This window comes from Maniola jurtina, chromosome 12 (assembly GCF_905333055.1).
Source record: "Maniola jurtina chromosome 12, ilManJurt1.1, whole genome shotgun sequence".
In the NCBI taxonomy this organism is placed as follows: Eukaryota; Metazoa; Arthropoda; class Insecta; order Lepidoptera; family Nymphalidae; genus Maniola; species Maniola jurtina.
Window position 1 is genome coordinate 8,845,893 of NC_060040.1, and position 23,925 is coordinate 8,869,817.

The 23,925-nt window shown below is 35.2% G+C and overlaps 4 protein-coding genes across 6 annotated transcripts in view; 2 read left to right on the forward strand and 2 right to left on the reverse strand.

Annotated features, from left to right (window-relative positions):
• Positions 1-23,925, forward strand: part of LOC123870135 — a 275,095-nt gene that overhangs the window by 116,666 nt on the left and 134,504 nt on the right. The gene's annotated exons all lie outside the window — the stretch shown is intronic.
• On the reverse strand, positions 1,943-14,761 carry LOC123870124 (protein TAPT1 homolog). Its single transcript, XM_045913294.1, has 10 exons — positions 14,461-14,761; positions 14,117-14,381; positions 13,613-13,926; positions 12,820-12,917; positions 11,893-12,131; positions 11,010-11,198; positions 10,551-10,700; positions 10,082-10,193; positions 4,231-4,374; positions 1,943-3,550 (listed from the first exon to the last, which is right to left on the reverse strand). Exons 1-10 carry the CDS (start codon positions 14,582-14,584, stop codon positions 3,398-3,400), a joined length of 1,788 nt encoding a protein of 595 aa, XP_045769250.1. The 5' UTR covers positions 14,585-14,761; the 3' UTR covers positions 1,943-3,397.
• On the forward strand, positions 15,284-17,528 carry LOC123870134 (8-oxo-dGDP phosphatase NUDT18). Its single transcript, XM_045913308.1, has one exon. The coding sequence runs from the start codon at positions 15,527-15,529 to the stop codon at positions 16,526-16,528; it is 1,002 nt and encodes a 333-aa protein (XP_045769264.1). The 5' UTR covers positions 15,284-15,526; the 3' UTR covers positions 16,529-17,528.
• On the reverse strand, positions 20,239-23,847 carry LOC123870126 (peroxisomal N(1)-acetyl-spermine/spermidine oxidase). 2 transcript variants are annotated; one of them, XR_006797016.1, is made up of 4 exons: positions 22,396-23,847; positions 21,797-21,917; positions 20,446-21,394; positions 20,239-20,250 (listed from the first exon to the last, which is right to left on the reverse strand). XR_006797016.1 is itself a non-coding variant. In XM_045913297.1 (3 exons), exons 1-3 carry the CDS (start codon positions 23,745-23,747, stop codon positions 21,206-21,208), a joined length of 1,662 nt encoding a protein of 553 aa, XP_045769253.1. In that variant the 5' UTR covers positions 23,748-23,847; the 3' UTR covers positions 20,411-21,205. The 2 variants fall into 2 exon arrangements, 1 of the variants encoding a protein (XP_045769253.1); XM_045913297.1 differs by lacking the exon at positions 20,239-20,250 and having other exon boundaries at positions 20,411-21,394.

Sequence of the window (23,925 nt, forward strand, 5' to 3'; positions counted from 1 at the left end):
AGTAGATAGCTATCCAAGTGGGTACAATACAGAAAAATACTTATATATCAGAAAATAGTTCTTTACTTATAGATGGCCTGCAGGAAAACCTATCCTGCGTATACAAACACTATACACCGATTACGAGTACGGAACCCTCTCCACCCGAGTTCAAATTCGCACTTGTCTGGCTTTCAGGGTTCCGTACCTCAAAAGGAAAAACGGAACCCTTATAGGATCACTTTGTTGTCTATCTGTCTGTCAAGGAGCCTATAGGGTAGGTACCTACTTCCCGTTGACCTAGAATCATGAAATTTGTTAAGTAGGTAGGTCTTATAGCACAAGTACAGGAATAAATATGAAAACCGCGAATTTGTGGTTACATCATTTAAAAAAAAATGTGTTTCAATTTTCAAAATAAGATAACTATACCAAGTGGGGTATCATATGAAAGGGCTTTACCTGTACATTCTAAAAGAGATTTTTATTTATTTTTATGTATAATAGTTTTTGATTTATCGTGAAAAATGTTGCAAAAAATGCGCGAGTCTGACTCGCACTTGGCCGGTTTTTTTAATAGGTAATAACTATCTGACAGTGAGATATCTATTAAACTCGTGTAATAAGTGTATCCGTAACAAATCTGCAATACGTGAAATTCCACACTCTTAAATATTTCTTGAAAAAAACAGTTGGCAACGATATAAGCAACATTTATAGAGTGTTAAATTTAGTGTGACAAGTGGTGACTATTGGCACACTACAGTGTTTACCTACTCTCAAATTTTAACACGATTTCGTTAAAAAATAAACTAGCGCCGACAGACTCGCCCAGTTCTATTTTTAACCGACTTCAAAAAAAGAGGAGGTTCTCAATTCGTCGGAAATCGGAATCTTTAGACTTTCCTACAATTCTAAAGGATTCCCAAATACTTCTATCATCATCATCATCAACCCATCGCCAGCCCACTACTGAGCACGGGTCTCCTCTCAAAATGAGAAGGCTTTAGGCCATCATCCACCACGCTGGAAAAGTGTGTATTGGCAGTCTTCACACACCATTGACAACATAGGCAGAGCAGCCTCAGGCAGGCAAATCCTTACGATAAATTTTTTCACCGTTGAATCAAGTGATAGATAGGTATTTAATTTCTTAAAACGCACTAACTTGAAAAGTTCGAGATGGTGCCCGGGATCGAACCCCCGACCTCCTGTATAGGAGGCGGAGCTCTTGACCACTAGGCTATCACGACTTTTTGTACATAAGGTAAGTACATTCTATATCTATCACCCGTATTCAATTTTAGCTAGCTAGGTAAGTACCTTTTTTTTTTAATTCCTGTCGATAACTTCACAGTATGACTATGAAAAAATCTCGGGAAAGTATTCCGGATAATATTTAGCATCTGTTTAGCTTAGGTAGATGCCATTTTGTAAGTTCGTTCATGTTCGTAAATAATTGATATTTTTATACTAGTAGCGACATCTGTTATCGGCTTACGTCTTTAAAATATTGTAATTAATGTGACTTCATAATAAATGAAATTTTATACATAATATTGTAACCAGGTACAACATTTAAAATAAAAAATAACAAAAAATTCGCGGTCATTACAAGAATGTAACAAAATATAAGGCATGTAAAAATCTAGGCTTCAATAGCAAGAAACATGAAGTTCCTTAAAAATCCACACAGCTTAGTCCTACTGTATAATATCTACCTTGGTAATGACAGTGCTGGAATATAACTGCTCAAAACTGTTATGCTGTGAATCCTAACAATATTGAAGGCTTTCAGGAGAAATCCTGAGGATACTATGTTCCTGGTGCAGTATCTACAAGCAAAATCAATCCTATGCTGGTCGTCTTACAAAACTTAACACATCTCCTCTCCATATTCACCGTAACCGACAAGATTCGAAGAACTTTTGACTTAGTAACTTTGGAAATTAAAACACATATATACACAATAATTTACATTTTTATTTCCATAGGAACATTTCACATTAAAAAATCATCAGGTATAGTTCACAAGGTAATTTTGTGCCAATATTTTTTTTTTATAGAATCCTATCATATCGTTCTCCAATTTCATTCGTTATTTACTTAATCATAAATTAAACAAAACATACAAAGCGTATAAATAAATAATTTATAATATAATCATAGAAAATAACATTTAATATTCTGTAATAAACATTTGATATCACTATAAATATTAGGTTAAGGAGCAATATTGTGGCTAGTTGTACACAATCTCTAAACTAAAATGACAGTTCTAAATATATTGCTATCCCTTTCATAAAAATGCTTCCTGCCGAAAAGGATAGCAATAGATTTAAACTTTTCAATTTAGTTTAGTTTAGAGATTGTGTACAACAGAATTAGCCACATTGTTTAAACAACACTTGTTCTAACGACTTCTAACCAAAAAGGCAACATGGAATAGTCCTGCTTTATATCAATTCTCACACTTATCAGTCTAGACGTCACTTTAGATAGTTTAATAGGTGGTACCGCGGTAGGTTGACAGTTAGTGTGTCGACCGCAATCACCTCTGATCGATCGACCTACAATGTATCGTAGCAACAAGAATGAATTAACCATGAATTAATCAACCCCAACAATGATTGATGCAGCTTTTCTGGAATCGACCAGCCTGCGCTGCCATCTTAGACTGCATCATCACTTACCACCAGGTGAGATTGCAGTCAAGGGCTGACTTGGATCTGAATAAAAAAATAGAAAAAAGCTAGCCTTTGCTACCTAGAGGCTAGTGCTTTACCTACCTACGTAAGTTTTAAAGATTTAAACTTGAACTACTGAGCCAAAACTCGGTAGAGCACTATTAGTAAGGGCATTGTACGCTCGTAAATTAAATTTCATAAATGATCAATAGCTATGGGCCTCGGAAGAAACTAAGAAAGCTCAGTTACTTTGCGAGCAATGAGGAGATCAATGCTCACATTAACTCTACCGATCACTATAATCAAATCAGAAAAAAGGAGATCCGTGGAAGAACCTAAGCAACCGACAATAGCTTAAAGAGTTCCGATGTTGAAGTGGCAATGAAGTCCTTACAAAAGAACTATATCAAGCAATAAGTATTCTTTCGGTTGACAACGACGACATGTCTCATAACTGCCCTAGAAAATCTTTTCGAGAAATCGGAAGGATGTAAGGATTGATTTTGTATATGTATATATTTACATGTACAACATAAATTTGATTATTTAGTCTCTATAGAGAGTTTCAATATTTAAAGAATGGTCAAGTATTATTCTTAACGCTTAAGAGATTATTTATTATCTATGGACTTTTTAATCGTCGATCGACATTAGAATACAATTTCGCCGATTCGTCTAAGGTTCTAGGCACATTCGCAACACCATTCTTTTTCTCATTTCCTTATTACACATTACGTGGTCTCTTGTTCGTCATTCTTGGCGAGGTTGGGCTCGGACTCGGCGCGGCGCTTGAGGCCGTCCGCGTCAGGTGAGCGTGGCCGCTCCACTGACTCCTCGGTGGCCGAAGCAGCTGCTTTTATATTAGGTGCGCTGCGACTGACGTCCTGAATGAACAATATTCTCCGTTAACACTTGACAAGGAACAGACAGGTAAAGGTAAAGGAAAGTTTTATGCTTTCCGTATCGCTAATCCACATACATTCGTTGAAACGGGCTTATTTTTTATTGACAACAGCTTATAATGTTTTTTGCAGTCTAAGATTGAACGCCTTTGCCTACTACTAACAACCATTTAGGCTGACTACTATCGCCTGAGTGACTACCTGAAACTTGTCTAGGAGCCATAGCGGCAAAAAAAAATTAAGTTCTAACACCATAGGCTCGTCTAGATAAAATCTAAGCTGCTAAAAATTAGACGATCAGATGTAATAAAGAAGCGGTCACTCAGATGATAGTAGCAAAAGGGTGTGCATGTGCAGCTTAGAATCTCTATTCATACTAATATTATAAATACGAAAGTGTTTGTCTGTCTGTCTGTCTGTCTGCTACCTTTTCACGGCCCAACAGTGAAACCGATTCTGACGAAATTTGGTACAGAGTTAGCTTATACCCCGGGGACGGACATAGGCTACTTTTTATCCCGAAAAATCAAACACTTCCCACGGAATCTATAAAAATCTAAATCCACGCGGACATCCTCTAGTACATTATAATCTCTAACCACGTTAAATAGGATAGCAAACACCATTCAGGTCAGGAGGCCAGGAATATGGCCACAACTTACCGAGTCGGGTTCGATATAATCCGCAGGCTCTTGTTTAACTTGCGCGTTCATCTTGTCGTTGAGATAGCAGACGCCGTTCAGGTCGATGGCACTATTGGAGAAAATAGCGGCCGCGCCGACCGATGCGTCCACTAATGGTTCACTCTGAAATACAGACAGAATATTGTAATTTCATGCTTGTTTGGCAAGTTATTATTGGACTTCGTCTGTGGTGGCGTTTGCTGGCGCGCGTGTTGTGACTTTTTGGAATGTTTTTTTGTTAGAAGTGGCCGGTTTTTGTGTTCTGCTGGTGTTTATTGGTGGTGGAACTGACTGGGAAGCGCTCTAAAGGGGCGCCGCGTGTATGTCGGCGGGCGCCGGCACAGACGAAGTCCATACTTATACATATAGTTTCGCTAACTTGTAAATAACTACAAACTTGACATTGGCTAATCAGTGTAAAGCCAGACGAGAGAGAAAAAAGTTATTATTGAGCACAATACTTTTTATAATCCTACATCACAAAACAACCCCTTTTCCAAATTTTAGTATTTTTAATAACAATCTGTCAGAGTTTACAATTTGGCACTTCCGAAAATTAGATGCCAGTAAAAACTGGCTACACTTAGGCTGAGATCTATAGAGTGTACTTTGGCTTTGCTCAGACTTAAGTTTCAGTTAAAACGAGAAAGATTTATGTCCGCGATATAGCGCTGTCTCGTTTTAACAATGGCTTAGTCTGAGCAAAAACAAAGTGCGCTCTATACATCTCTCTCGCATAGATCGCAAAACTATAGCCCCTTGTAACGGCTCCGTGAAACAAAATGAAATAACTTTGTTGCGAAATTCCTCATCTGGGACCAGAAAGGAGCACCTGTGGACTTTATCAGCGCATCAGGGGGTCCCCTATTATCAGGGGCATTCCAGGATTACCTACATTTAGGACACTGACCAGTCATTTGCTAATGTTCCCAACAACATGGTTTACTGTTATGCACACATGGAGTCTTGTCCAGTTTCTAGACAAACGTGATGAATGTCATGTTTCTGTGTGAAAGGGATGTCTGCGCATGGCTGTACTGTTTTCCTAGAGCGCGCAAAATGGAGGTTAACGCGGCGGTCTCCGTTTTCGTCGATACTAAAGTTTACTAAAATGGAAATAAGTTAGGAACGCATGGATCGAAAAATTTGAAATTAATATATAATATTTTTCATTATATCCCCTTGGATTTGGTCCGATAAAAACATGATTGGACAAATTTTCCTCGATAGAAAAAAAATCAGAAGTTTGGTCTAAAACCTTAGACTTTTGGGTTTTTCTCTTTAATGACAAAGCTCTTAAAGACGTAACTTTCACCATAGGTGTAAAACAATCAAATAAATAATTCGGTCCGATCATTTCACAGTAAGTGCTATATTTCAAATTATATTTTAAATTATTTGATTTCACGCTTCCTCGCTTATTCTCTTCAAATCGCGTACAGAGCGAGTACAAAGAATTTTCGACCCTATTGTTGAGTCTTATGGGCCGTAATTACGTTATCTTGTCAGTCATACCCGTCGCCTCAGCGCGGCAGGACCTGTTTCGGGTTTCATAAGCATTTTGTCATACTGTAATTGTACAGAATGCCATAGAGTAGTAAATTCAGTACTATGTTATAAAGTATTTTTATTTAGGATTTTTCTAGATTTTAAGATAAGTTTATATTGTGCATTTATTACATTAAAAAAGTAATTATTTTAAAAAGAATGCAGTAAACAGTACATTGCAGTGTAGTGAAGCTAATATTAGGTCATTATAGACCAGGACTTATAATTTGAAAATAAAAATTAATTAATCTGAGTGCTCTATCCCGGTAGCTCAAAGATCAAAAACCAAACTTGTAAAATGCATAAGTATTAGAAGATAAGATGGAAAAAAAACTTTATTGATATCAATTTAAAGGTTTTTAGGGGAAAGTACTAATTAATTATTATGAAAATAGGATGAGAGGAGACCGCGATAAGCAAGCGTAGTGTAGGACGTCCTCCAGCACGATGGACTGATGATATAAAGCGGCTGGCGCTCTTTAGGGAAGGCCCATGTCCAACAGTGGACATCCACGGGCTCATAATGATGATGATGATGATCATGATTATTATGAAAATGACATCCACTTTCAAGTCCGAGATGTTTATCCAAGGTGTTATAATTTTTAGTTTCTTCACTTGCTATGCAATGATATCATTTATTAGGGTTCCGTACCTCAAAAAGAAAAGCGGAACGCTTATAGGATCAATTTGCTGTCTGTTTGTCTGTCTATCTAACTGTATGTCTGTCTATCTGTCCGCCTGTCAGTCTGTTTTGTCCGTGTATGTTGTGTCTGTCAGGAAAACCTATAGGGTACTTCCCGTTGACCTAGAATCATGAAATTTGGCAAAAACCATGAATTTATGGGTTCATTAAAAAACAATGTGTTTCAATTTTCAAAGTAAGATAACTATACCAAGTGGGGTATCATATAAAAGGGTTTTACCTGAACATTCTAAAACTGATTTTAATTTATTTTTAAGCATAATAGTTTTTGATTTATCTTGCAAAATGTCGGAAAAATACCTGAGTACGGATACGGAAACTTAGTGCGCGAGTCTGACTCGCACTTGGCTGGTTTTTTTATGTAAATACGTCACTAAGTAGTCAATAATAAGTTTGACCAAAAATTGCAGTGTCATAAATGTTTTATAGATCAAAAAAATAATCATACTATTAAATATTCCTTCAACTTAGACCTTATTATCACAGCTTAAAAGTTGAAAATGTGCAAAACAAAATTTCATGCGTACTTAATACTTTTTCTCATAAAACTAGTTCAATTTACAAGAAATGAAAGATCCTATTGTGTTTGCCTTTGTCAATACAAAGGATCTTTGTGGCTTTTGTGTTCTCACTCACGTATACTAACATTAAAATATCGATGTTAAAATATTCGTTGTAAAACTTACCTTATGCAGTTATTCTTAAAGTATACATTAAATTGTTATTAGGACGAGAGTCGCTTCGTTTTGGAATGCCAAATCAGTGTATCAATTTTTCTTGTTTTGAATCGAAAGGTAAGAACAGTAATAAAATGTAACTACTGAAATCGTTTGTTCGTAGCTTTTATAGGTTCGTGAGAAGTAGTATTGTTGTATGATAATTTGGTCAATTTACAGATCAAATTTCTCAAAATCCTGTCTTAGTGCGAGTCTACGTTATATAGAGAACCAACTGCACCTTTTCAAACTTCAAAATCCCATCAGGACCAGTCCTGGCACAATTGTTAGTTAGTGGTAGTACCTTTTCACCCCCACTTTTTTTCATATTACATCCGTTAGGTCAATTTTTTTCGTATAAAATGTAGCCTATGTTACCCGGATCTTTACGACAAATCGATTTACACCTCATTCTTCAAAATCAGCCCAGTAGTTTCGGCGCTACGGTGGAACACACAGAATTTGGATACAAACACACACACATACATATACAGACTGCTAAAATCATAACTCTTCCTTTAGGCTTTGCCGCAATGGGGTAAAAAAACAGGCTGAATTGAGAACCACCTTCTTTTTGGAAGTTGGTTAAAAATTAAAAAGGGAGCAAGCAACAGACCATTTAGACTATTAAGTTTTAGATACTAGACTTTTCCAGACGTTTTAGATACTATCTCATTCAGCGTTTATGTCATCCAACTATGTAATTTGACGTCTGGCTAATGAGGTGTTCTAATCATACAGACTATTCACAATTCCAGACGTTTTGCTACTTGTGCATTCTGTTTTTATGGCGTACAGCTAAGTTGACTCTCTGCTGACTGGGTAATCTGCTTTGATGTCATCTAGCTGAATTGTCTATTGGCTTACTAGGCACTTTGCTTTCATGTCAGTCAACGTAAAATTGTCTTTTAGCGAAAAGGTAATGACCTCTTTTTCTGGATGCCTAATGATAGGCATCCAGAAAAAGAGCTCAGCTTCTGAATTAGAGAACATAATTACTACAAATTTAAAATTTGAATCAATGGCCCGAATCTGAATATAACAAAAAAGCTATGAAATATTTTAATCTCTGTCTTGACTTTGTTCAGTATCATATAAAAACATTTCTCCAGCGCTTTGACTTTGAACCTTAACGTAAACAGTTAAGTTAGCGTATTGAATGTGTACATACCTACTTATGCTCTTTTGGAAAATTTCACCTAATTAGTTAACTTTTATGGCTATTAGCTCCGAGCGGGCCGGTTTGACTGTAACCATATTGAATAAACAAAAACAAGGATTATAAACAAAACAGCTTTTTATACAATACGAAATATATTATAATGTTATCCTGTTATGGCTGCAGGTGCATATAATCTCTTTCAGGTGTTTTTGCACGCCTAGCGCGTGTGATATTTTTTTACTGTAAACGTTTTGATAATATGAAAAAATAGGATTTTACGATCTCGGTCATTAGTGAAATGCAATAAATAGTTACTTGTGTAATGTCCGTGTTAACTATATTTTCATTGAATTTCAGTTGAGTGTAATTTCTATAATCTCAGCATCTATAATAGCAATAAGATATAGAAAATATAAGATTTACCTATAAATGTAAGTAATTAGGAATGACAGTATTATCATTATCAATAAGTGAAAATTTCAGAAACTTGGACTTGTCCATGCTATAATCTTTTATCCATGTGAAGTATCTTCTTTCAAGGCCAAATGTAATGGTCACCACAGTAATGACCAAAACTGGCAGATAGGGGTTTATAATGAGAACGTTAACGTAAAATAGACCTTAACCGCTTTGTTTTATAGCTCAAATTAATCCATTCATGTATAGCCAGTCAGACAGAACCAGAAATTAAAATCGGTGTAATTGAATTTAGGACCTTAAGTCAAGGTTATTTAGGCCCATTTTAATTTAATGCTACTGTGTGTGTGTGATCTCATTCTATGAAAGTTGGTGAAATGTTAAATCTCCTACTATAATAAGCATACAGGTTGAAAAAGACACCTATTAGCATGATTGTAAATAGATCTCATTCATTATTTCTCGTTGTTGACAAAACAATAAAAGTACATTATAATATTGTTTTTTTTTTTTAATCAGTGACTGTTTACTAACTAATGATAGTAACTTGGCAACAGTGTGCATTAAAATCCATACTAATATTATAAATGCGAAAGTGTGTCTGTCTGTCTGCTACGTTTTCACGGCCCAACCACTGAACCGATTTTAATGAAATTTGGTACAGACTTGGGATACATCCCGGAGAAGGACATAGGCTACTTTTTATCCCGGAAAAATGAAGAGTTCCTACGGGATTCAAAAAAACCGAAATCAACGCAGGCGAAGCCGCAGGGATCCTCTAGTAGTATATAAAACAATATTTAACTTGTACAAATATTTTTTATAGATACGCAATGTTATATATTACAATAAAGTAACCCAGCGAAGTCGAATGTAATCGATTCTGATGATACCTACAGATTAATTTTTTTAAATAAATTTTTAATTATTTCATAATAAATATTTTTTATTACTATAACTTTGAATTTTAAACTTATACATAACTTGACTTTTTACTCCATCGTAAACACTGAAGTGGGGTGACGTAATGATTAAATGCAAGAGCGATGTGAAAATAATAATCTACACTGTGGCGATGCGCAACCGGTTCAGGGGCGTCTAAGAGAGATGCCGATACAATGTGTATCGCCATCTCTAGATTTGAAATTATACCTGGAATATACCGTCCCCTTAACGGAAGAACAAATCGCAAGGAAGCAAATACACCTCTGCTATCGCGGCACAAACTCGTACTGTCAAAAGTTCACAGAATTGTTTTTATTTGGTGGCATGGAAACTCACCATGGCAACATTTTCCGGTACGAGAAATTTGAGCTGCGCTGGCTTTTTGTCCATCAGCTCTACTTCGCATATTTTATGTGGGGATGATAAATCTTTGCAATCTTTTTGCTCCCTGAAAACAATTACGTAATTATTTATTTGACATTGTAATGCGATTTTTTTAAACAATTTTAAATTGAGGAACGTGTATTGGCTTGGCTTTGCCGTAAAATTTTTTCGCAATTTGATACAGATATTTTTGCCCAGGAAAATCAGAGTTTCTTAAAAGAGATTCTTAAAACACCAAAATCCACATGGATGAAATCACGGGCATCATGTATTAGGTACAGAAATAGCTTGCATCCGGAGACAGATTAGGATACTTTTTATCCCGGAAATTAAAGAGTTCCCACTGGATTTTTAAAACACCTAAATCCTTGCGAAGTCGCGTGCCACATTTAATAAGGTTATAATATAAAGTTATAATTACTTTTTGGGTGTTGCATGGTGGCTGTCACATTTTTCATTTTGATGTTGTGCAATCAGATCACAGGCTTTCCCAAGAATCACAATAGATACTAGCACCCTTATTGATATTAGACATAAATACGCTATCAATATCAGAAGCACGGCCACAAACCTAGAAAGAAATTATAACAATAGATAGTCATTACATAAATTAAATCTATTGAGAGGATGCTTTAGAAAAAAGCATAATTTACACTGTTGAAGATTATGTAAATGATAACAGAGCGCGGAATTGACTCGCAGCTCGCTCCAGTAATGCGCAGGACTTCAATTACTTAGACATGACATAATATTGTACTTTGAATATTTGAAAAGAGCGACCGCCGAGTTTCTGGCGGTAGGAAGAGCATTCCAAACCAGTGATGATGATTTGAAAGTACTTTTGTTATAATAAAGTATTAGAATGAATGAATTCACTAACCCATCCACTTTAACTGCATGAACCAGCACCCTCGTGATGACAACAGCCAGGGGGAGTGGTATGAAGCCCATCCTCCGCGCCACGAGATCTGAGTGATCGCTGAACGCGTACTTCTGCCGAGTTTGCGCCACGTCGTACGCCAAGCTCACCGTGTACTCTCTGTACACGCCGTATGGTATCTCATTGAACCTGTTAACAAATTCAAATCCTTACTAATATTTTAAATACGAAAGTGCGTGTGTCTGTCTGTCTGCTACCTTTTGACGGCCTAACAGTTTAACCGATTCTGACGAAATTTGGTACAGGGTTAGCTTATATCCCGGGGACAGACATAGGCTACTTTTTATCCCAGAAAATCAAAGAGTTCCCACGGGATTACCGTTCAAGTTCCCGGCTGTACTCACATGGTTAATCATACGTAAGCCCGACTATTTTCACAAGGACTCAGCTCGTGACGCAGGCCGCAGCACGGTTGAGACTGCGTGTTGCTCGGACCACGGCCCGCACTTGTATATTTATAATAGAACTCACTCTATATATAGTTATAGTATCACTCTGTATATAGTTCAAACGCTAAAATTCAAATCCATATGTCTGTCAGTCTGTCTGCTTCCTTTTCACTGCCCATTTGTTGATTTTGACGAATTATTTACAGAGATAGCTTGCAACTCAAGAACGGAAACAGGCTACTTTTTGTCCCAGAAAATCAAAGTGTTCCCACTGAATTTTTAGAAACGTGGACGAAGTCACAATGATCACCAAGATCTTTCTGCATATGACTAGATTAAAAACTGAATTTCCCATAGAATAGAAAACCCATATAATGTAAATAAAATAGAAAATAGTAAATTATACACAATTTTATCTAATAATAATTACTAACCTTGTAATAAAGGCATGCTTCACCCAGTCTATAATAACCTCAAACGTGAGAACGAGCACACAGTCCGGCGCCAGAATCCAGAATCTTTCCTCCTTCCACATGTACTCTTTCATAGTTTGAAGCACCACAATGAAGAGTAGCACCGACAGATGTAGACGCTCCCTAACATCACTACATGATACTTGGAACAGATTGTTTTTGTCAAATTTTTTGAATACACTTCCCTTTAGTTCAACAAACTGAAATAAATCATTGGATTAAGTTAATAAAAACTTCAAAAAATATTCACTTCAATGGTGTTCATTTTAACACAAATCTAAGCATTCAGACGATCAAAAGAAAATCGGTTCAGCCGTTTAAAAGTTATCAGCTCTTTTCTAGTTACTGTAACCTTCACTTATCGGGTATGTTATAAATTTTTAATTTACACTTGTTTGACATAAGTAAATTATTGGACAAACTCTTCAAAACAGATAATCCAAATATTTTTTTAAACATATCCACATAACCGGCTGGGTCAGAGCCCTGCATTTCTTTGGTTCATGCACCTTTGATCACTAGGCTACGTTCCTTCAGTGCCAACATTTCAACTATGTATCCATTCAGCCTAAGCGACTGTTAATACCATCTAGTAGAAACATTACAATTATCGAAACTACTTTTAAAGACTCATATCTCAATGAAATTCTTTGAATGGGAGATGACATTATTATTATTAGTTAATATTAGTTAATCAGTACTAATAATATAAATGTGTCTGTGAGTGTGTTAAAAGTTTGTCTTAACTGAACATTTCACTGCCCATCTTTGTCAATCAATTTTGACTATATTTGGGACAACTTGCATCTTGGATTTTGGGAATCCTAAATCCATGTGGACGAAATCACAGGCATGATCTTGTAATTATTATTATTAATATATACTCACATTATTTGACATCATTATTATAAGAAGACTTTTATTATTGGAATTAAACGCTACATTGAGTGTAGTAGCTTGGAACAATATTAACAAGCTGTGAAGAACTGATATCATACTAAGAAAATCCACAGAAAATTATTTAATTTTATCATAGATTCAATTTTTTTTTTAAAGAATATTAGCCATGCTAATCATGACTAATGCTCCCGTTTCCCCTCCAATTAAGCGTAAAGCTTGTGATAGGAGTGGGTAGGACAATAATGCAATGGGTAGGGTTTGAACCATCAACCTTTTGGAATCCAGTCCACTCCTCAACTGTTGAGCTATTAAGGCTCAAGACGAGAATTTAGGAGAATTTTTATTTTACATCACCAATTTTGACACATTGAGAAAGACAGACATATTTTATTAAATTCTTAAAAGAACAATAGTTTAAAGCTCTGAATTTCATTGATGTAAATTGTATTTGGATCTGTTTTTTTACTTCTTACATAGGTACTTATTCTTTAACTACCTACACAAACTATTTCATTTTTTTAACTAGCTTTACAACTCTGAGTTCTAGCAACCCTTTTATTACAGAGTAATGTTTAGTAATAATTAATTTTATTTAATCAATTTGCATCACAAAAAATGTCTCAACTTTAAGTGTTTTGTGACAAAGGCCTCTTAAAAAGTAGAAACATAAGATAACTACTTTTTTTCCAGGAAAACACAAAATTTTGAAATTCATAATCCATCCAAATCATCCATGAGTAAAATCGCAGGTAACAGCTAGTAGTCAATATAAAAAGGATACAGACATAAACCATAGCAAATATTAAATGTGGAAGTAAGCCTAGATGTTCCCTCTTTCGGTCACGAGGCTCTGTAGCCGTCCAGAACAGTGCATCAATTGTATCTTGCCCAAAAGCAGAAAACAATCTGTCTCCAACCTCTAGCATATTATAGAAAATATATAATTTCATCACACTCTGACTCTTCACTAAATGGTACATCATGTTAGTGTCAATATAGCACATGAGAATACTACATATTAATAAAATAAATCCTTTAAGTACGTCACATGTTTCAGCTGGTTTGAGTATACTTTTTCTTGGACGTGCATTGAACCTGCAATATAAGAAAAATTGAACTTATAAGAAACTTAAAATAGATGTCCAATCTGAACTTCTGATTTATGATGTTTGAACACTAACTAAGTCACCTACACTGATGCACATGACATGATAGTTTTGGTCGGTATGCACTATGTACTCTGCGTAATTCATTGTATATTTTAATGTAAATAGCTACAACTTACCCAAAACATTGTCTAAATAATCTATCAAAAAAAGACCAGAAGGCCATGACAAATCTTAATGGTAGAAACGTATAAACAAATAGCATTGAATCGGCACACTGAAAGAAGCCGTAAACCATGAACTTTTCAAGTTCTTGTGGAATTTTGAAAAAGGAATAAACTTTCTCCCTTCTTGCGGAAAATCTCTCCTCATCGTGTTCTAGCAGATAGCCTCGTGTAAGTTCGACATGAAGAAATGCAAATAGTGAGGCTGATTTAGCACCATCTATAAAGGAATAAAATCTTATTAAAACCTTACCATACTTAGGTCAACTAAGAAGAGAACATTAATTTTTCTAAAATACCTTTGCTACGGGTTTCTCTAGTGCTTTTATCAATGATATCACCGGAACAGTGTTGGACGTTGGTCAAACTCTTGAATCGTAACCTCTTAGTATGCTCTTGCAAATCTTCATTTTTTAACGTCATGATAGACAGACTTTGTTAATCTAAGAAATTGGTATCATTTCCAGATTTCTGTTTGGTTATATATCATAAAACACAAGACTTTTTATTAGAAAACTGAAAATATTTTTTGTTGTTTGATTTCACTTCACCACATACAAAAATCAAACAAATCAAATCAAGCAAGTTCGTCAAGTTGAAGAAAAGAGATGTCAACTGTCAGTGTCAAGTGAAGAGTTTTTTTCAACAGGCTTTACGGCTCTGAGTTCTAGCTTTTTCAAGTGTCATATTCCACAGAACAAAGAATGAGCTCCCTAGAATAAATATTATTATGTTTCTTGAGAATGAGTTTCAGAGTTTTTAATACATATAATATGATAAAGCTGACTCGGTTTGCGTATGAATAGAGTTGATAATATTATGCGGTTCTAGAGTTTAAATTATACTAAATTGCCGGCAGCGGCATACTAAACGCGTCAACCATAGATTATAGACTAAACGCTAGTTTGAATCCCTTATCGTGATCACCAGTGATCACTGGTGATCACTACCTATCACTACCTTATACGTTTATATGTAACTACAGTACTTTTTCTGAGTTCTGAAGTTTGACCGGGTTTACTGAACTACCAGGATTAAAAAAGCTAGAACCCAGAGCCTTAAAACCAGTTATATAAAAAAAACCGGATTACTGGTCTGTGTTGAACGCTGTGGTTTGAACTTTGACGTATTTGACATATTTACAATCATTAAAAATTAGTAAATTACAATTTACAAAGTAAGCATTAGTGAATTTTAAATCCACAAAACGATTATGTGTAGATGATTTATATTATTTATAAAAGATCTAAATGTAATAATAATATTATTGTACTAAATTGTTACTTTTATATCATGGTGAAATCATATCTGTAAGAGTACAATTTCCAATTAGAACTTAGAAGAAATAACTGTAAGTAGGTAACTATGTCGCGCCAAGTCGACTTAAATATTACAAAACTTTTGGTTGGATCAGGACTCGATGGGGAAGAGAACGACTTCTGTGACTTCACAATAGCCGACCAAAACTCTGTTACCGAATCTCAAGGCATAACTCCTACGACGCCATCTAATTTCAAACCGGTACTCGGTGCCAACGTAACTTATGTTGTTGCATGTGTAATTTTAAACGAAAGGAATGAACTACTAATGATGCAAGAAGCAAAAGAAAGTTGTGCTGGTAAGTGGTATCTTCCAGCTGGGCGAATGGAAAAAGGTGAAACGATAGTGGAAGCAGCTACCAGGGAAGTACTCGAAGAAACAGGTCTGCACTGTAAGCCTGACACTTTGTTAGTTGTTGAAACAGCGGGAGGAACTTGGTTCCGATTTGTATTAACAGGAGCTGTTACTGGTGGTGAGCTGAAAACTCCTGCTCGAGCTGATAAAGAATCTCTACAAGCTAAATGGATAAAAAACTTACAAGAAATAACATTGAGATCGAATGATATCTTGCATCTCATTGAAAAAGCAAAACAGTACAAGCAAAGCCAGCCAGGAGAAACATGGCACAGCAACATTCTACCAGCACCCATAGCGCATGTTAAAGATCTGATGAGATTAATCATTTTAATCAAAAAAAGAAGTACAAATAGGTTGCACGTCCTGCTGAGTGAAAAAACAACATTACATTTTCCAACATGTGAAATCAATCCAGCAAAGAGTGTGCATTCAACATTGAGGAGATTTATGGTGGAAATGTTTGGAGCTGATGTCGCCCAACACAGGCCCTTGGGACTGCTCAACGTAGAGGCAGATCCATCTGCAGATGGGTGCTGTTTAACTTTACTTGTTGTGTTTAGACCACCAATGGAAGAAGTACCTCTGATAGGTAAATGTGCATGGCATGAATTGTCACAAGAAGTGGAAAAGAAACTGGTTCCACTTGTTTCATCAAAAAATTCAACAGTGGAGTTACATGTTGTGCGCTAATGAGTTGCTCTCAATTATATTTTTCTACAAAATATTTTTGCTCATCTGGTACTAACTTAATTTAACATTAGATTTAGCTCTCATTTGTGATAAGGCAATAACCGTCCATAATCATGTAGTCTTTATAATAATGTTGTTACTCTCATTTTATAGAATTAATAATTAACATTCCTGTCATAATAATTGACATAAACATATTATAATGTATATGTCTGGTGAGGGTGAATATTAATATCTTAAGATCTGACTAGGTACCTATTTAACTGGCTTGCCAAATGTTATATTTTCTGTTATACTGTGTAATGCAGTTAAATATCTATTTTTGTCCGTAGAACACATTAATGTTAGGGTATATTATTGTCATTTAATATGATTCATATAAATCATATACAAATGTGAAAGTATGTCTGCCTATCTGTTACCTTTGAATGGCTCATCCAGTGAAGTGATTTTGACGAATTTAAGTACAGAGATAATTTTGCATCCAGATGGATACTTTTATCATGGAACAACAAGAGCTCCCATGGGATTCCTCTAAAAGCTAAATCCACATGGACAAAGTCGCAGGCATCATCTAGTAGGTACATATTATTGTTGAAAAATGGTACTACAGTAATGAAACTATATGTAATGTTTTAAAGTAGGTCACTTAGAATTTCAAGTTGGTAGCTTTGTATTTTACTGGAATAAAAAATAATTTTACATAATACCTATTCCAAGAGCACAATACCAATACACAGTATAAACTATGTATTTAAATTTAATACCAAATCCATAGAAATATCATTTACCAAATCAATGTCACAATTTTTTAAACTTTTTTTTAGTTTGGCTAGTTTAGATATTATTTATTTTTTATTAGATTTATACTTAGTTATTTTTTATCTTCGTAATTATAACATTGTGTACCTTGAAGTTGTATAACAATTTAAATTAATGATATTTATAATCATGGGATATATTGTAATAAATTAGGTAACATATTACCTAAACCGCTAAGTTGTTTTGATTTTATTTTCGCCATCTGCTCCACTGGCTTATAGGCACATATAATATATAATACTTTAGTCTGTCTGCGTCTGACAATGAATGCCTAAGGCGTATTGCACATTGCGGCACCCGAAGCCAAGCGCGCATCTTTTCTGCATACTAAACTGAAATTCATCTCAATTATATACCTACCTACTAATACAAGGTGCGTGCGAAACTACGAATTGTTGAGTTTGTTCCTTCTATACATAACCACTACGTAGATTAGACAGAAATAATTTATTTTACTTTAAAACAGAAAATGTGCGCTGAGACTATATTATAGTATAGTAGGTAGGTAGCTGAGTATATCGAGCCCAAGCTTATTGCTAATGCACTTGGTTTAGCAAATTACCGACCACGCCTTTAACCTGCCAAGGCTACATACCACAAGAATGACGTCGGTCGTTGTTGCCCCATAACTCGTTACATTTGTTGGTTGGTTGTAATGCTACCAATTATAGTAAGTACCTACTATACGTTTGGGTTACGTACCTCAAAATGAAAAACGGAACCCTTATAGGATCACTTTGTTGTCTGTCTGTCTGTCTGTCGTGTCTGTCAAGAAAACCGTAGGTACCTACTTCCCGTTGACCTAGAATCGTGAAAGGCAGGTAGGTAGATCTTATAGCAAAAGTAAAGGAAAAAATCCGAAAACCGTGAATTTCTGGTTACATCACAAAAAAATTAAAATGTGTTCATGAACAAATAGATAATAATTAGTATTTAGAATTTTCAAAGTAAGATAACTATAGGTAGGTACCAAGTGGGGTATCATATGAAAGGGTTTCACATGCATGCTGGGCATGCATCCGCTCTGGTGCAGACACCCTCAAGCTGTGACAGATTCTTCCGGCGACTGGCGGCGCAGTTCTGGAGACAGTTCTGCATGTTTATTGTAGTTATAGGTAATATATTATGTACCTAAGTGAGAAATAGGATCGATAAAAAAAAGCATTAAAACTTTTCGTTGATTTAATTTAAGCGATAAAAAATTGCACTGACTAGAAAAACAAAAATAGATAAGTAAACCTACTCATATAATAAGACTCCCGAAACATTTATTGCATCAAATTATAGTAAGGTAAGTTCTTTTACATCGCTTCGTTACGATAAAATTTGCTAAAGATACATTGAACGAATGCGCACAAATGAATGAACAAGTCGAATTTTTAAATTCTTGAGAGCCCGAAACTTCGTTGCCTACGGCTCGTTTGATTCATTTAGTGCGTAGAAATGTGAGTTCATTTCACTTAAGTAGATGAGTATAAAACCTTATCATTAGGTACCTACTTAATTATATATTCGAAATACAAAATCTGATGATTTGCATATTATGCGTTTACCAAGCTGAAGCTAACGTAAGGCGATTTAATTTTCTTTTATGTACTGAAGCTATATATGTAATTGGTTCTGTCGCTCGCTTATAATAAAAATACCCAATCACCCTTTCACGCAAAATAGAGGGGTAAAACGGGGCAATAACTATAATAACTTAATAAATAAAAATATTTTTTTAATATGTAGTTGAGAATTTCCAATAGGTAATTTTAAGTAATTAAATATCACTTCCTTCAACAGTGAAGGAAAACACCGTGAGGAATGCACGCCTGAGAGTTCTTCATAATGTTCTCAAAGGTGTATGAAGTCTGGCCATTACCGCACTTGGTCAGTGTGGTAGACCAAACCCTTCTCTTTCTGAGATCCCAGTAGCCGGTGATGGATTGATGATAATGATTCGACGTTAGGTAGGTACCTACATAACTATTTTGATATAATGCATACATTTTGAGAAAGGACTCCGCCATACTAGCTCTAATATCAAAGTCATTTCAAATTGGGTAGGTACTATTGTACACTTTCCGATTTTCAAACAATGTAGTGGTGATATTGCGAGTCCTTTCTCAAAATATCTATGACAGTTCAGCCACTCTTATTTTAAATACCAATACGTAAATAAATTTCAGTGGCAATAGCTATTAAAAGGCAGCCCTTGTTTGTTATCAAAAACACGCTGCGCCTCTGCTTCATTCCACTCTTAAGGTGTGCATTGAACACAATTTTATATGCGCGTTAGCGCTTTTTTCTCTGGCTCTACTCTCCTTTTACCACTCTATTTTATGACAGAAGACAAAACAGGAATGTAACGGAATAGGAATCAACTGTCAGACAAATAAAGAGGGAAAGAAAGAAGACAAGACTTAGTAAGACAGACAACAAAGTGATCCTATTCAGTTTTTTTATTCAGATGTATGGAACCGTAAAATAAGAAAATGAAGCCTGGAATCATCTGGAATATGACAAATCTTACTTAACCTAGACTAATACTGCTAATCTAAAAAATGCATTTGTGTGAAAGACTTTTATGTGGTAACACATCTTAATTTAAAATAATTAATTTTATATATATACAATTTGTACATAACAATATGTCATGAATTAATTATTTGTATTTAAACAATAAGATCTTGTAATGGAAGTCACTGATAAGACAAATTGTGATTCAAAACAAACAAAGAATTAACGTCTTCATACATTAACTATACAGACTCAATGCTGACTTAGGGTGAGATCTATAGACCACACTCAGACTTAAGACAGAGTTAAAACGAGACTATCTCTCACATAAATCTGTCTCGTTTTAACTCAATCTTAAGTCTAAGCAAAGTCAAGGAGCACTCTATAAATCTCACCTTTAGACACTTCGACTTGACTCACAGTAAAGCATGGAAATGTGAGCTTTATTTTGTGTTCCTTATGGTGGAATTTTCAATATCTAATTGAAAGAAGTGTACGTTCAATATCTAATAGTAAGAAGAAGATTGAAGTAGGTCACTGAAGTGTATGACGCGTGGACCACGCGTCACACACTTCAGTGACCTACTCACATTTTCATACTTTACTCTGAATCGAGTCTGAGTGGAATCAGCGTCGAGTCTGTATAATGTGCTAAGACTATCAATCAACTATTTCATTACATTACATTTCATTGCAATAATAATTCATAAATTAATATCTTTCAATGAAAAATCCAAATAAAAGTAAGTATTATTATGAACAAAGTAATTTATGTGTTTATTACATATGTATATGTAAGTAAATAAATGAATTTTCAAAGAAAATCAGTAGGAATAATTTCTCCTTAAACTTAGTTTTATGTTAACTTGCAGTAAATCATATTGCATTAGCGTTTAGGATGTTAAATCGCAGACACGATCTAACTAAAATCTAAATGCGGTAACGATTCAAAGGCTATAATTCAATTATATAAGAATCGTTTACTTAAGCAACAAAACCACGGCACAGCATCTTGCAATTTTCGCGAACGACTCTTTGGCTATATGGTATGTTATTACAAGACAATCTGTCATCTTCCTGCGATTGCCGTGTCGCGTGAAGATCGCACGCAGTGCCGTGGCTTGCGTATCGCGACCGCAAATCATGTCGTGTATGGTTCGTTATAAAACGCCCTAATACCAGCGGAAATAAATAAGCCTCTTTTTAATAAAATAACAATAATTACAACATAAAAATAATACTACTAAGCTACACTTGCGATTAATCAAATTCATGTCTTTTTATCGGCAAAAGCCTGTGTCATGGTAGCATTTATATTTTGGTTAACAAAATCACGTACTTCATTCTCCGTTAGCCGTCTAGCTGTACTCCTCGGATCCAGTTAGTTAGATCACTGGACTCGGGGCAATCCAATACATTCTCGGTGTCTACGTCTGGAGTCAGCAGACGCCTGGCAGCTGCTTGACCGGACAGATAGGCGCCGTGTACAGTGGAATAAAAGCTGCTGTGTGTGTGCTCTCCCGCAAAGAGTAACACAGGCTGAAACCAAGTGATATTTTTCTAAGCCATGAGGATCTGGTACAGTGTTGGCATAACAAGTAGTCCAATCTGAAGTTGTAACATGGCAGCTTGCGTAGTTCACAGAATAAACACACATACACAAGCCCAGCTGACAGCCGAGATCTTTTTTAGGGCTCTGTACCTCAAAAGGAAAAATGGAACTCTTATAGAATCAATTTGTTGTCTGTTTCTGAGTCCATCTATTGTTCAAGAAATCCTATAGGGTACTTCTTGTTGACCTAGAATCATGAAATTTGGCAGATACCTAGGTACCTTATAGCACAAGTAAAGGAAAAAATCAGAAAACCGTGAATTTGTGGTTTCGTAAAATTGAAAAAATAAAATTAATTACCAGTAGTTTATTTTAAGAAATGAAATTACCTTTTTGTCATGGACATTTCTAAATAATGGTTGTGCTAAACTTTCAATATCACTTTGACTTGCTCCAACTGCAATTGCTGTATATGCACCTCTTGTGTATGGCTGCTTTTTCCAACTGGTACTGGAATAAATAGTAAGTAGAAGTTGTTATTTACTAGCTCAAAAAAAAAGGTAAACTGTGACTTAAACTCTTGACATCCTATATGCAGAGGGCATTTTGAAAAACAGGCCAATTCTACCCTACAAGAATATTTTATTAACATTTAAAACAAGACAAGTATTGAAGTAAGATTATTTACAACCAAAGTACCATTATCAACATTAATAGTATCAATTTCATAAAAATACCAAGTCATAACTACCTACCTATCTTTAATCAAGAGTTTTATCATCAATATTATACATAATAATATATTTAAGATTAAACTTTTCAAATATGTACATTCTTTCTAGAAATCATCATTATAAACATATACTTTCATAAAAATACCTATCCCATAAAGATCTTTTGTGATAGATTCTTAGACAATATGAGATAATGAGATTTCTATAAATAAAACTGCCAAGGTCCTATTAGTAAATTATAAGATTTTACTAACCACACACATGTTTGTGGTTCGGGAACAAATGGGTCATTTAAAAATTTACGCAAAATCTTAGTGCATGTAGAGCCAACTTCATCCATTGACAATGTTTCCATATATTCTGCTTCCTTTCCAGACACCCAGCCTAACAACAGAGTTTCTGTTACTTTAACAAATGAATAAATCTTTTTAAACCATGACTTTGAAACATCTTCTGGAGCCTGAGGACTATCCCAAAGCAGCATAATTTCAGTTATGTCAGGATTTAAAAATGGTCTGTCATATTCTAAAAAAATTTTATCAACTGCATTAAACAAAAGTCGATCAATTGATTCTAATTTATACTGTGGCAATGCCGGCTCAAACAAAGTCGCCACTTTATCTTTTAAAACACCCAAGGGAATAGTACATATCACATGATCAGCATAGAAATGTTGTCCATTTTCACATACAATTTCCACACAGTGTGACAACTTTTTACTTGTTTTTTCAGTAGTATTTATATGGCTTTCACTGGAATCCCCTGCTTTCTCAGGGGATGCTTTTGAAATGTCTTCTATCACAGTCTGATCTGAATCTTCAGATTCCTCACCAACTTCATCAAACTTTTTTGAGCTACCATGTTGTTCTGTGTCCCATATGACTTTGATGACAGGATGGTTTGTTAATATCTTATCAGGTGTTATATTTTTTGTAACAGGTTCCAATATAGAACTGAATCCAGATGGTATCACAATATTACCACCCTGTAGTTCAGTATAGCTGCCTAATTCCAGTAAGTCAATGTCATCCATAGTATTACATCCAGATATACATGTTTCACGTTTTAGCAGGCAATCAAATATCAATCGTCTTAGTTTTTTTTCCTCCGAATTTGGTAACCGTTCTAGATAAATAGCAGCTTCCAGATTTATATGTTCGCCAACACTGTGAATATCAGGAGGTGGAAGGTATTGGCATAAGAAATACTCTTCGCAACGCCTGAGGAAACAGACATACGCTTCATGTATCTCGTGTAACACTCCAAAAGGCACTTGCTTACCGTCTTCAGTAGCTGCGATAACCTTGTGAGGCTTAGGTATATTTATTATATTAACGAGTCCGTTTGCTGTCGCCAATTCGAATATTGGATTACCTAGGACGCCATGTATATAATTAGCTCCTAATTCCACATTGTGATTTTTCAATGGTATTGATATAATTCTTCCGCCGATATGTTTTCTAGCTTCTAATATTATGAAGTTTTTCATACCATTTTTCACAAATAAATTGGCAGCGGCTAGTCCGGCTATACCACCACCAATAATTATTACGTCATATTTATTAGTTTCACATTTTTTACGAGAATTTAAGCTTTCGTCACCCATAATATTAAAAATAGAAATAATCTTTAAAAAAAATTGTCAGCTGTTGACATTTTATTTACTGTTGTTTTTTTTACAATCACAGAGTAGGTACACGGATGCAGTGGAGTTTCTGGTTTTTGACAACCACTGAACCAAGAATAGACCATGACCTGCCCATTGTTGCCAGTGTAAAACATTT

Bases quoted from the DNA above. Each gene is read 5' to 3' on its own strand.
- LOC123870124 (XM_045913294.1), bottom strand. From the start codon at position 14,584: ATGACGTTAAAAAATGAAGATTTGCAAGAGCATACTAAGAGGTTACGA. The intron at 13,927-14,116 runs GTAAGTTGTAGC...CTTATATTGCAG, and splicing joins TTATTTAGACAATGTTTTGG to GTTCAATGCACGTCCAAGAA. The intron at 10,194-10,550 runs GTAATTATAACT...AATTGTTTTCAG, and splicing joins CACCATGCAACACCCAAAAA to GGAGCAAAAAGATTGCAAAG.
- LOC123870134 (XM_045913308.1), top strand. From the start codon at position 15,527: ATGTCGCGCCAAGTCGACTTAAATATTACAAAACTTTTGGTTGGATCA.
- LOC123870126 (XM_045913297.1), bottom strand. From the start codon at position 23,747: ATGGGTGACGAAAGCTTAAATTCTCGTAAAAAATGTGAAACTAATAAA. The intron at 21,918-22,395 runs GTTAGTAAAATC...TATTTATTCCAG, and splicing joins GAACCACAAACATGTGTGTG to TACCAGTTGGAAAAAGCAGC. The intron at 21,395-21,796 runs GTAATTTCATTT...ACTTGGTTTCAG, and splicing joins GAAATGTCCATGACAAAAAG to CCTGTGTTACTCTTTGCGGG.